This window comes from Vidua macroura, chromosome 16, assembly GCF_024509145.1.
Source record: "Vidua macroura isolate BioBank_ID:100142 chromosome 16, ASM2450914v1, whole genome shotgun sequence".
Lineage (NCBI taxonomy): Eukaryota > Metazoa > Chordata > Aves > Passeriformes > Viduidae > Vidua > Vidua macroura.
The window spans coordinates 632545-646414 of NC_071586.1; the positions used below are offsets into that span (position 1 = coordinate 632545).

Consider the following 13870-nt stretch of genomic DNA (forward strand, 5'->3'; position numbering starts at 1 on the left):
TATAAAATCTCGAGATTCTCAACTCTATAACAACCCAGTTTGGGGATGTCTGCAAAAGCAGGGGGCAAGTGTTGGGGTGTGAGTGAGGTTGAGAGTCGCCTGTGTGGCGAGCCCGAGTCCCGGCGCGCTGGGCGCGGTGCCGGCTCCGCAGAGCCTCGAGGGACGCTGCGCACCTCGCTCGGTGCCCAGGGCGTGAAAACTCTGCTGCCGTGTGCTGGATGGGATGTCCCTGCTACAGCCCGGTACGGAATGGACTGCCACAGGGCAAGTGGCTTCTCTTCACAGGGCAGGTGCTTCTCTGCTGAACCCGTTGAAGAGAGTTGTTGGGTATTCCAAACTGTCCTTGAACCTGGGTGTTTCCAGAGCGCTCTCGCCCAGACTGGCACTCCAAACGGCTTTTGCTGTTCCTATCAGCTGCCTCGGCAGCACCGGGAGGAGGACGGGGATTCTGGTGGGCACTACCCTACAGCCGGGTGGTACTGCCTGGGGTTATGCCCCTCCTGAGCTGAGCCTGGCATAGTTCTTCAGGCTTCACAAATACCGCACGAGTGTAGCATTGCCTTGTGCACACTGAACTGAAGGCACGACATCCGGTCAGCACTGAGGACACCAGGCACAGACCTGCCTCGCCAGGCACTGCCACACCTGAGGGGCTGGCACAGGAGTTCACATCCCGGTATTCAATAGATTAGATTGCAAACAGATTTAATTTTATAGCAGCTCCGTCTTACCAGACAAGAGGCTTTGCCCCTAACCAACTGATCTGCCCTGACCCAATACACTGAAAGAAACTGGTCTGAAATTTTTTACAAGGCAACATTTTCTTTTCAAGACTTGTTGGTGAGAGAAGGGGGGGAGATTCCAGTAAAGCAGATATGCTTCTATAATTAGTTTTCAGCTACTGAAGTTGAATGTCCTAACCTGGCTATGAACTCAACCCTTCTCCATGTGCTCTGATAATTTTTAATATTTAAACAAATTAAGTTTTAAGTACTTTGAACATCTTTATCCCTTGAGAGCACTGTAGCATCTTTGGTTTCTGTTTTTCTCTGTGATTGGTCATGTTTCTGTACATTACTGGTTTTAGAACTTCCAGTATAAGCACACCAGTGTCTGCCATTCTTCAAATAAATTTCCTACCAGCAATGACTGTCTTTGCATATTTTAAACCCCTTGGATTACTTGTTATTATGATTCTGTGTTTATTATAAGCCAGGCATTCAGCAGCAAGGCAGATGATGTTTACATGCAGATAACACCAGGAGAGATTTACCTTTAGGGAAATGTCTGACACCTGCTTCTGCCTCCCCCCCATTTGATTTTTGTGATTTGATGAAGTCTGAGTATGTATTTTCAGGAGGGTCCAAGCTTCCTTCTCATGTAATGTTAAAAACAATAGCAATTCTATTTTACAAAGGCTGAACAAATCAGTCTAGTCATAGAATCATAAAGGTTGGAAAAGATCAACCACTGCCCTAGCCACAGACCCATGTCCCCAAGTGCTACATCCACACAGCTTTTAAATCCTTCCAGGGAGGGTGACTCCACCACTGCCTCGGGCAGCTGTGCCAGTGCCTGACCACCCTTTCCATGAACAAATTTTCCCTAATATTCAATTTAAACAGTATGAGAATCCTGATCCTTAATAAAAAACTGCCTTAGTGAATGCTTCTTTGCTGACAAGCAGGCAGCAGGATGTGCATTTTGCAGCACTCATGGCATTCTGTGGGGCACAGGGGTTTGTGTCATACAACCCACATGGAGCAATCTCTTGGTGTTGGTTTTATGAGGGTAAGTTTGGAACAAAGCCATGTATTCAATGGGATATTATAGATACATTCTGTGAAGCTGCTTTATCAAATGTTATGTTTCTGCTAGGGAAGAGTTTTTAGGAGTAGCCTCATCAGCTTTCAGTGTTTGGATCATACATGAAAAATGCCTGACTTTTCTTAGAGTAGCTCATATAATATCATTAACACTATCAAGAGTCTCATTGAACTGTTAACAACTTTTCATCTATTACTTAGTTCCTTGTTGTCTTTTAGCCCCACGGAAAGATATAACCAGGATCATATGCATTTTATTTTAAAAGCATCAAACCTAATTTAGCTATATCAGCTAAAACCTAATTTTCTCAAGTCTTTAGTGTTTTCCAATCTAGTGGAAGATGTCCCTGCCCATGGCAGGGGTTTGGAATAAGATGGTTTTTGATGTCCCTTCCTACCCAAACTATTCTGTGGTTCTGTGATTATCTATAATATAACACTATAGAATGCAATATTAATTTGTTATATATAATGTGTATGTTATAGGGTCCAGTTCAACAAAGTGGGGCCCAAATTGAAAAGAGATTTTTTTTTATCCTGGTCAATGTTCATTTTCCAAATATAGCCCATTAAATAGAAGGAGAAAAGGTTTTTCAGTGAGATGCTTCAGACATATAAATGTCCAGCACTTCTAAATAATATTGCATTTTTTCTTTAAACTTTAGTGCTAAATAGGCAATGAAAAATACATGGGAACAGAAGGGTTTGTGAGGACTGTGGATGCTGTAAACACAGTTCCACAGAAAAACAAATGTGAATTAAGCAAGGAAACTTTCATCAAATATGTGGTAAGATTTGTGTCCACTCTTAAGAGGCATCAACATTTGCTTCCCAAATCCCTGGCACTGTGAATGTGGCCTGGAGCCTGGGAGCACAGGCTGCAGCAGTATATCCCTGTGCCTGGTGGGGGGCTTGGGGCTCCCAGGCTGCTTGGGATGCCTTTCCATGGCTCTGCTCCCACTGCTGCTGTGCCTGGGCTTCATTAAGTTTCCAGCTTTGGCTGATGAAGTACAGATGTGAGAGGCTTTCCAGGGGGGATGAAAGGAGGAGGAGGGGAAGAACAGGAAATTCTTGGGAGTCACAATCGGGGGCAGGGAAAAATATTACTTGGCATTTTTATATGGACAGCAGGACCAGGCCTGGAAAGTAGAGTTGCTGCCTTTTAGGATGCATGGAGAGATTCAGCTTGCTTACTACACTGGCGGCAGGCAGCTGTTGGGAGATAAACTGTGGTTTTCCCTGGGATTTAAGTGAACCTGTTCTGCACCTCCTGTTTTTTGTTCCTTCACCAGACCCACATCCATCTGCCCACATTTCTGAGGGGCAGCAAAACTTGCCCTGGTGCTGGAGGTGTGTGCCTGCCAGGGAGGTTGCACATCTTGTGGTTGAGGTTGGTCTTCATGAAACGCAGAGAGAAATGGAACTGGATTGTGGGTGCTGCCAGGATCCCCTCCCCTTCCCTATCCTTTCCTCTCCATGTACCTTATCAGACCCTCTTGTGAAGGATGTGTCTGCTGGAAAGAACCAGTGTCTGCTACAGTCCCATGGAGACCATAGCTGTTGCTCTGCCCTGTGCAGCTGCTAACAAAACCGAGTGGGGTATGGGAACTGCTCTGGGCAGAGCAAGGCTGAGTTCCTTAGGTAAAACACTCCTTCAGGTGTTTCTGCAGGGTGGAAGCAGGAGAAAGGATGGTCAGAGGGAGTCATTGGTCTCACCTGCCATGGGTTCTTGTGCTGGTGAGCTGCTCTTATCATGTCTCTCAGAATCCTAGAATCATGGAATGGTTTGGGTTGGAAAGGACCTTAAGGACCAACTCTGCCATGAGCAGGGACACCTTTCTTTGCTGTCCCTCTTATCTCTTGCTGTGGTCTCTGTGCTGGGTGAGTCCATGCAAGCTGTGCTCTGCTGTGAACACTCCCAAATTCAGTGTCTTTGGTGCAGTTTGAGCCTGGTGTGCTCACCCCCTGCCCAGCCAGGGTGGGAGAAGACAATGCTTGCCAGAATAAAACCAACTGCAGAGCACATCAACTGTAGATATTTCTCCCTCTGCGTTTGTTGCTGCCCACAGCATACCTGTGGCTCAAGACTCTCAGGTTCATTTTGCAAATGTTTTGGAATGTAGAAGAAAGAGGTGGGATGGCAGAATTCCAGCTCCTCAGGGTAGAGGTACCTGGGTGCCTGTGTGGCCAACAGGCAGGTGTGTGGGGGCAGAGCTCCCAAAGAGGACCTCCCTAGGGGCAGCAGCTCCTGCTGAATTTTGACATTGGCAGGAGTTGTTGCCATCCAGGAAAGCATAGAACAGCTGAGAGATGATGAGCAAATCCTGCTATAACTTTCTGCACACCGTTATCTTTTAACTTTGTACTTTAAAATACACTGTGTAGTCTGTTTCCTCTCAAAAGTTTCCACTCCTTGTAGTCTAAATAAGAATCTCATCCGCTCGCCTGTTGGAGCCCATGAACTCTCATCTTCCTGCATGGAGGGAGTTGAGAGCTGTCAGAGCTCTGAAAAAGGAAGACTTTGATTTCCTTTCAGAAACTCACTGTTAGTGAGCTTGACAAAACCCAGCACAGACGTGCATTCCTTTACCCCAAGCCAACCGGCTGTTGGCAGCATCTTCTGGCACACTGTAGAGCTTGGAAAATGTACTTCTCCTCAAGTGCTGTGAAGCACAGCTGTGTCCAGGCACAGCCTTCAGCAGTTTTTCCTAAGGACAGAACTCAACTGGCTGTGTTGGTCAAAGCCAGGTGAACATAACTAACATCATGTTGATCATGTAAATGTTCTTTAAAGGTGTTTTTACGACTTTTCCCAATTCCAGATACAGATAGTGTCCGGAATAAAAGAGAAAACTGTTCCAACTTTTCCAAAATTAGGAAGGTTACATCTGCTGACACAAGGTAGCATTTTTGTATTAAGTGGTGATGGTTTCTGTCAGGCCCTTCCAGGTCTGAAATTACCACACTTTATTTCAGTCTTCCTTTTGGCTCCTCAGCTGGGGAGCTTGGACACAGCTCGGGAGAAGAGCATGAGGAGGCTGTGTTTGAATACTACTCAGTTGTAAGAAAGGCAGAACTCAGATATGCATTTTTGCTTTTCTAAACCAGAAACACTTCTGATCTTTCTGAAATTTGTCCCTGATTTATCACTTCTGTTCTTTTTTTTATTTTCTCTATACCATTTGTGTCAGTGAAGTCTGTACTACTTCTGTTGATTAATACCTGCAACCTTTATATGAGTTGCACTGCAAGTAAAAGATGCTCTAATTCTTAAGAAATTATGCAAAGAATTTTTCCTGTGCCTTTTCTTAGTGTATGTGTTGAAGAGCACGTCATGGTTCACCTGTTCTGCTGCTTCCCAGTTAGTCACTTTCTCCTGTGTGTGCAGGGCTTTCCCACAGCCACTGGCAACAGAAAAACATTTTAATCCGAGGAAAACTGGAAGGGAATTTGGTGGCAGGTCATAAAGTGTCATTATATTCTATTATTTCCTTCTTTTTTCCCTGCTTTTATAATTTAGATCTTTACTTTGTGCTGTGTTGGTGCCTGAGAACTGCACAGACTGTACCTCTGCTGAGGGTGACATTGAAAAAAATCTTATTTTGAATGCTCATGTTTTTTATTGGTCAAACATACTTGCATGAAATTTTGAAGAGTGTCAAATGTGAATAAAATCTCTGGAAATATTTGCTTGTCCCACTCTGTGACGGTCAATTCTGTTGTGCTCCTTCTGCTGAGCAATTCCGCCAGCCATTCCAGCCAGGAGCATGGTCCTCAGCCCATCCTGCTTTGCCTGGTCAGGGGACTTTGCAGTGTTAACTCCAAGCTCATAGCCCTGAGTTCTTGTTCTGAGCATCACAAGGCTTTTCTTTTTGCCCGTTTTATGCAAGTTTTAAATTAGAATGTGGTTGTTTTATAATTTTTCTACACATCATTCCCTATTACTGAGTACAACAATTGGGCTCCCAATAGTTGTTCATATTTAAACTACTCCAGACTGCAACAAGAGATTTCCTGTGAGGTTAAGACTTTTTTCATAATTTTAATTTTGATTTATGAACATCATTGTGGGAGTTGTGACTGTCTATAGGTTGCAGCTACAGCAGGATGGGCACATGATAAATGTCTATATACATGCAAACATAGAATCATGGACTGGTTTGGGTTGGAAGGGAGAATGTCTAGTTCTACCCACCATTGTGGACCATTAAAGACCATATAGTTCTACCCACCTCTGCTTTGGGCGGGGATGAACCTATTCCCAGGTTGCTCCAAGTCCCGTCCAACCTGGCATTGAACACTTCCAGGGATGGGGCCACAGCTGCTCTGGGCAACCTGTGCCAGGGCCTCACCAACCTCATAGGGAAAAATTTCTTCCAATCTGAATCTCCCCTTTTGCAATTTAAAGCCATTCCCCCTTGTCCTGTCCCTCCAGGCCCTCATCCCAACTCCCTCTCCAGCTTTCCTGGAGCTCCTTTAGGCACTGGAAGGTGCTCTTAAGAGCCTTCCCTTCTCCAGGCTGAACATCCCCAGCTCTCTCAGCCTGTCTCCAGAGTAGAGGTGTAACTGTTGTTGTTTAGACATTGGTGTAAATCAAAGTCCACAATATTTCCTTAAGGTTAGGGTAATTTAGCTCAAGAACTGACCTTTGTGTGTGAGCCTGCTTCTGTTCCTCTTCAATCTTCACACAGCTGCTGGAGTCTCTGTTACAGTCACCCCATTCCCAAGTTACTGATGGTTTTCCCTTTCACACTCTCCCTCCTCACACCTCACTTGCCTTCCAGGTTACACAATAACAGCTCTCCTTTTCTTTCCCATTTCCTGCAGTGAGGCTGTCTGGGAGAACATGGCTCGCATGTGTGTGAAGACTCAGAGGCTCGATGTTGCCAAAATTTGCCTGGGGCACATGGGTCATGCAAGAGGAGCCAAAGCACTGCGGGAGGCTGAGCAAGAGCCAGAGCAGAAGGCCAGGGTGGCTGTGCTGGCCATCCAGCTGGGCATGCTGGTAAATCCCACAGCCAAGCTGTGAAGGGTTTATATCAGACTCTGAAAATTTACTCAGTGAAAGAAACTGCTGACTACAGGAAACATCTTTGAAAGATTGTTTTATGTGTGAAACATTTAACAAAAATCTGCTTTCTTGGGGCATAAGCCTCTTCCAAGCTTAATAATTCTAGCTTTCACTGGATTTTAAAAAGGCTGTATTTTATTATAGTTAAAATGTTTCAACAAACATGTTTTAAGCTCTGATATGGAGCTCTAATATTTAAGTTCTGATATGGAACACAAGTTCCATTTTGAAATTATTTGTTTCTAGAGTAAAAGGCTAGAGCTGTGTGCTGTAACAGAGTGAGGGCTGACCTGAGGTTGTTGAAGGAATTTTGGGAAAATAGACTTTTCCTGTGAGGCTGGAGAGCTCTGTTCAGTCACATTCATTGCCTGTGCTGTCCCAGGGATGCCTAGTCACACAGATTTCTATCCTGACTTCTCCCACTGTGTGAGCAGGAACTTGGCTGGATCCAGCTCAGCCAGAGGACAAGATCTGGCTGTTCCCCCATCTGGAGCCTAACCTGGCAGCAAATACACCCCAAAGTGGACCTTGTGTCTCATGTCTGTCTTCATTCCCTTTGATTGCCAGTAGAAGTGAGATCTAAGCTGGATTTGAGACCAGCATTGTCATATGGATTGAAAATTGACTGGTGCTAGTTAGACGGGAATTAGTGTTCCACTGATTTAATACCTTTGGCAATGATCCATAAGAAAGTCAGAAATTTTTAGTTTGGGAACCATAAGAGATCCAGGCATACAATCCATCAGAGGGAAAAACTGGGGAAAAATTTATGAAATAACCCACAGTCTATAGGAAATACTTAATTAGATAAAAAATAGCAAGGCGCTATGACAGCAAAAATCAGTTTGGTGCCACGTTTGAGGAGGTGCCAAATCCTGGGGCCTGGATTTGGTAACTCCTGTGTATGTATTCAGGGCAGCTACAGCTGGAATGATGACCTCCAGCCTTTAAGTATCTCATTACAGAAAAAAATGTTGTTGAACTGGAAAAGGTTCAGAGAAAATCAATGCAAATTTCTCAGCTCTTGGAAAGATTTCACAGAAAAGGAAATCTGTGAAAATGGCCAAATAATTAGAATTTGGCTTGAAAAGGTATTTAGCAATCTATAGTTATTTGATGAGTATGAGAGAGAAAAAGAGACAGAGAGTGACTATTCTGAGTTAAAGGTAAGGAAAAAAGGAAAATTCAAACTAAATGTTTGTAAAGGCTTCCTGGCAGAGAAAACTATGAGGCTGAAAAGTGTCAGTGCTTCTTCTCTTGGATATTTAGATCTGTTTGGAGAGGTGGAAGAGAACTACAGCAAAACAAATGCAGTTCTACTGCTTTTTCCATCTTCTACAGAATCTTAGGGCAGGCATCTACCTTTTCCACTTTCTGTGCTTTTTAAAATTTGAAACAATAAGAGACAGAAAGCATTTTTCTGTCTTGGACAGATAATCTCAATTTACTAAATATAGTGTTCAGCTGGACAGCAGTTGGGTGGAGCAGGAAAATGCTCCTTCCACAGGAGTTAGAACCTTTCAGAGAATAAAAATAATAGTTCCAAATTTGTTTGCCCTTGCGTCAGCACCGGCAAAACCCTCCTGTTCTAATTCTGCAATAAATTATTAACATTTATTCCCAGGAATGGAGCTCAGTTGTCCATGAACAGCATTGCTACCTCTGAGATCTACTGTGAGGCCACAGGGGTTCCCTGGCTTGCAACACCTTAATTCTCAAAGCCTGAGTGCCAGGATCTTCTCTTAAGCCTCACGCCTGGGTGGGCAGCATGATTGGTAGCTGTACCCCCACCTAAGCATGTCTCAATTTCTGGCGATTCACACTCCTGATGACAGCATTTGATCATTGATGACTTGCTTGTGTCACTCCCCTCCCTCCCAGGCAATCCTGTACAATAAATGTCAGGATCTGAGTGCTTTCCTTATTTTTATATAACCATCCTGTTTCCCAATAACATGCTATCCCAGGACACATATATTTAGCTGGTTAAACCCTCTGACTGAATGATTGTTGCTTTAATTGCATTGCAATGCCCTGCACTAATAAACTGCTGCAAGGAGTGCCTGGTGTGACTGACACGCAGCGTGGTCGGGGCTGATGGGGATTTTGGGTGTTCCTCTCCCAGGAGGACGCAGAGCAGCTGTACAAGGATTGCAAACGGTATGACCTCTTGAACAAGTTCTACCAGGCCTCCAACCAGTGGCAGAAAGCCATTGAAACAGCCGAGGCTCACGACCGGGTCCACCTGCGCACCACCCACTACAACTATGCGAAGCACCTGGAGGCAACAGGGCAGCAGAGCCTGGCACTCACCCAGTAAGCACCAGCTGGGTGTAGCTGGGGGACTGGGAGCCTCTTTCTCCTGTGAAGATAGGTGAAGGAGTATGTTTGATGATGACCAGTAAAAAATAATTAAAGTCTTTTCCTGTTCCTGGCGCCTTCTATCTCAGAGTGAAAACATTCCCAGTGAAACCTCCTAGCAACCCTCCCGTGCAAATAATGTGTAGTGTCTTAAAAAGTCAAGAGTCTGTCTGGGCCAGTAGTTAAAACCCACTCATATCCAGTCCTGTGTTTGTCTCTGGAAGACCACTGCCATCTTTTCCTTCCTTTTTCATGAAAAAAAAAATTATTTGCTTTTCCCGAGAGTCCCAGACACAACTGCTGAAGCAGAATTTAGTTTGATTTGGTTGCTTCTGGTGGCTGATCCTCTCCTGTGACTGCCAAGTCCCATGAGAAGTTAGGGGAGGGTATTTTTGATGTCTTGTATTTCTTGTTTGAGATCTTTTTTTTATGAGTTTTCCAATATGAAAGTTCCCATTATCATTATCATCATCATCACCATCCAATAAGGTCAATTCTGTTCAGAATCAAAGCAGAACTCTGCTGTGCTCAGGCAGACCCACTGATGGCCATGGTGGGCAGTGGGGTTAGGAGACATGGGTTCTGGGGAAGGGCAGTGACCTCTCAGCATTGGTAAAGGCTGATGTTGCAGTGGGTGGTACAATGTGGAGCCTGGGCCATTTGTGACCTGCCCAGCCAGATGTGCTTGATGCTTGGGGAACTTTCTGGAATACTTCTTTGGGCCATCACTGGCACTTTAAAGTATTTTGTGTGCTATGAAGATCATACCTCCTTAATTCCAAGTGCTTGGCAGTACCATTGAACTTTTAACTTTTGACGATGCTGGTGGACTGCAACTGGTCTTACAGTGAACTTACTTATACAGCTGAAGCAGTTGTTGACAGTGTTGTCTGTTCATGGCTGGCAAACAATATTAAATAGATGTTTTACACATAGAGACCTAATAAGGAGGCTGTCATTTCACATCTAATATGTTCTTCTTCTCTACAGCTATGAAAAGTCAGACACACACAGATTTGAGGTACCTCGAATGCTCTCTGAAGACTTACAAGCCCTGGAGAACTACATCAACAAGAGGAAAGACAAGTCAGTGTCATGCTTGTTCCTTCTACACGGGGCTGTCAGGTCTGACATACAATTTTTGATGAATGCGAGGATGACAGAGTGTGAATCTTCTCAGTCTCATTCAACCCCTGCCTTATCCACTATGACTCTCCAACAGCTTTTCAGGTTTATGCTGGACTTACATAAGAACTGCCACATTGGTTATTCAGGCTGACTTCCTATATAGTGTAGATCTTGGGAGTGTCACACTTGGGGTGGGGTAAACCATGAACACACTAAGTGTGTTCAGTCTTTAGTTCAAGCTCTCTAGGAGTGAAAACCAGCATCTGTAAGTTCTCATTGCTGTAGTTAATATTGTTGCTTTTCCAGGAGCCTGTGGAAGTGGTGGGCACAGTACTTGGAGAGCCAGTCAGACATGGAATCTGCATTAAAATACTATGCACTGGCTCAGGATTATTTTTCCCTAGTCCGTGTTCACTGCTTTCAAGGCAACATTGAGAAGGTAAGGCAGCCTGCTTCCACCTGCTAGCAGAGTTCTCATTCCTGGGAGGAGCATGGACATGAAGTAAAGCTGTACAATTTTCTCTGCAGGCTGCTGAAATAGCAAATGAAACTGGGAATGGGGCAGCCTCCTATCACCTGGCACGCCAGTATGAGAGTCAGGAGGACATCAAGCAGGCCGTGCACTTTTACAGCCGGGCCCAGGCATTCAACAACGCCATCCGCTTGTGCAAGGTATGCGGAGAGGCACAGTGTGCCCACACCAGCAGTGTTCTGCCCTTTGGCAGAATAAGGTGTTTGTGCCTGTTCTGTCCCATAAGACACTGCCTGCTCTTGGAACAGCCCATGATGAAGCTGGTCCTGGTTTTTGCGGACCTCTTCTACCAAAGGTGGATCAATAAAGCCTTCGTGGTTTGGAAATGTATTTTCTTAAACAGGTCATCAGAAACTCCCTGAAAGAAATAATCATAATCAAAGCTGAAAATCACTTGGGTTGTAGAGGTTTTACGCAAAAGGGGGTGAGAGTTTAATACTATGGGACAGCATAAAGACACAGGCTTGCCAGAAGCTGGAATTACAAAATTTTTTGTGTGCACACCCAGAGCCAAACCTTTTGCTTTTGAACAGGCGAATAATTTAAATGATCAGCTGATGAACCTGGCTCTCCTGAGCTCACCAGAAGACATGATAGAGGCAGCCTGCTATTATGAGGAAAAGGGGGATCAAATGGACAGAGCTGTTATGTTATACCACAAGGTAAATGTTTTCTAGTAAAAACTCCCAAACTTTACACTGAAGCAGTTCCTACAGCATAGGAATGTTAAATCAGCTGTGGTGCTTACTATGTCCTGCTTATTAGTAACTTTTTCATGGTGAGTAATGCTTTATTAAGCCAGGGTGCCCTGTGAACTGGCTCTTTAGTGCTCATTCTAGTCTTTGAAGCCTCATTCCTAATTTTGCAGGCAGGACACTTCTCCAAAGCCCTGGAGCTGGCCTTCACCACGCAGCAGTTCGGGGCCTTACAGCTCATTGCTGAGGACCTGGATGAGAAATCCGACCCAGCCCTGCTCGCACGCTGCTCCGGGTTCTTCATTGAACATGCTCAGTATGAGAAGGCAATGGAGCTGCTGCTCACAGCCAAGAAGGTGAGCTGAGCCCTCTGGTCCCCTCTGCACAGGTAGAGGAGCACAACAGGTGTGTACCTGCACACAGCCATTCATCTGTGCAGATAAACAAATACAAGAGACACTTGTAAATTTCAAGATTCCTCCTAAGCCAGCGATTCAGAGGCACTGGCAGCTCAGCCTTGCCAAAATGCTGGGTACCAGACCAGTCTGTGCTCACTCCTCTTTAACAAGCTCCTATGGCTGGCTTTCTTCTACACTTTGCAAGGGTACCATAGCCCTTTTCTGGACTACAAACTTTTGTATAGCCTACTCAGAATTTGTTCTTAAATGGGAAGTACCAAAATATTTAACAAAATCTTTCAATCTATTTGTATTTTCTGAAAATGTTACTATTGATCATGCCTAACAAACCTGACTTGTATGTCTCTGAAAATCTCATGTTCAGAGTCAAAATTGCTGAATCTTTCGTGGCACACTTATGTGAGAGCAATGTTGTCATGGAAGAACAAACATGCTCTTCTTAGCAAACAAATGGGACAGTGTGTGCCTGAAGAAGGGCTGATGTTGAGACACGTAACTACAGCCCAGTGTTCCAGACAGAGCATCCTCAGCTACCTCTGTTTCTAGCTGATTTCTGTAGGTTACACCGCAAGCAAACATGAGGCATCATGCTAGTGCTTGCAACATCTCATTGCTCTCTTGCTCCCATCAGTACCACGAAGCTCTGCGGCTCTGCCTGGAACAGAACCTGACCATCACTGAGGAGCTGGCCGAGAAGATGACAGTCTCCAAGGAGTCCCAGGATCTCTCTGAGGAGTCCCGGAGAGAGCTGCTGGAGCAAATTGCCGACTGCTGCATGAGACAAGGCAACTACCACATTGCCACCAAGAAATACACACAAGCAGGAAACAAGTTAAAGGTCAGCCTGGATAGCCTCAAAATGAGGGTGTTTTGAAAAATAAACCTTGAAGCAGACTTTCTACGGTAGCTACCCAGATGAAACTTCTGAGCCATCTTGATTGCGCTTTTGCATTCACAATATTTTTCCTTCTCCCTCTGTGCTACTCTTTCCCTTGCCAGGCTATGAGGGCATTGCTGAAATCTGGAGATACTGAGAAAATTATCTTCTTTGCGGGAGTTTCCAGACAGAGAGAAATTTATATCATGGCAGCCAACTACCTGCAGTCACTGGACTGGCGTAAGGATGCAAAGATTATTGCAAATATCATCAGCTTCTACACCAAAGGAGGGGCCCTTGACCTCCTGGCAGGTTTCTATGATGCATGTGCTCAGGTACTGCCCTTTCTGTGACTGCTGAAGGTGTTTGGTTTATTGGCTCTGGAGCAAGACCATCTCCTTTCTCCTCTTGCAGGTAGAAATCGATGAGTATCAGAACTATGAAAAAGCCCACAGAGCACTGACAGAAGCATACAAGTGCCTTTCCAAAGCAAAGGCCAGAAGCCCTGTGGAACAGGAAAGCAAACTTGGTCACCTGCAGAGCAGGATTAGTCTGATGAAACGGTTCATCCATGCTCAGAGGTGAGCTGAAGCATGGATAGCACAGAAACTGACAGAAATATCATACCAGAATAGAAGTTGTAACAGCACCTAAAGTTTAATAAATAATTTGCAGCTTGCTGAAAAAAAAAAAGCTGCTGATACATTTTTCCAGCAGGGAAACCATAATGTAATTTTTAAAAGTGCATTTAAAATGTTGCATTAAAGATAGAAAGGTAACCTGAAAGAGAAGGATATGGACCAAGGGAGGTGTAGCCAGAAAGGTGATTATCATAAAATCACAGAATCACTGACTGGTTTGGGTGGGAATGGACTTTAAAGACCATCTTGTTCCCAAAGCCTGCCATAGGCAGGGACACCTTCCACTACCTCATGTTCTTCTAAGCCACTTCCAACCTGGC

At 44.7% G+C, this 13870-nt stretch overlaps 1 protein-coding gene across 5 annotated transcripts in view; it reads left to right on the forward strand.

The window, feature by feature from the left end:
• The window catches only part of IFT140 (intraflagellar transport 140), an 83382-nt gene that overhangs the window by 67822 nt on the left and 1690 nt on the right, over nt 1–13870 (forward strand). For 4 of the 5 annotated variants that reach the window (XM_053991568.1, XM_053991567.1, XM_053991566.1 and 1 more), the window contains 10 exons: nt 6654–6831; nt 9023–9213; nt 10249–10344; nt 10693–10825; nt 10915–11058; nt 11452–11580; nt 11787–11969; nt 12664–12870; nt 13032–13244; nt 13324–13490. In XM_053991568.1, the coding sequence (XP_053847543.1) occupies nt 6654–6831; nt 9023–9213; nt 10249–10344; nt 10693–10825; nt 10915–11058; nt 11452–11580; nt 11787–11969; nt 12664–12870; nt 13032–13244; nt 13324–13490 (1641 nt within the window). The remainder of the gene's footprint in view (nt 1–6653; nt 6832–9022; nt 9214–10248; nt 10345–10692; nt 10826–10914; nt 11059–11451; nt 11581–11786; nt 11970–12663; nt 12871–13031; nt 13245–13323; nt 13491–13870) is intronic. The other variant, XM_053991569.1, reaches the window with a different exon arrangement.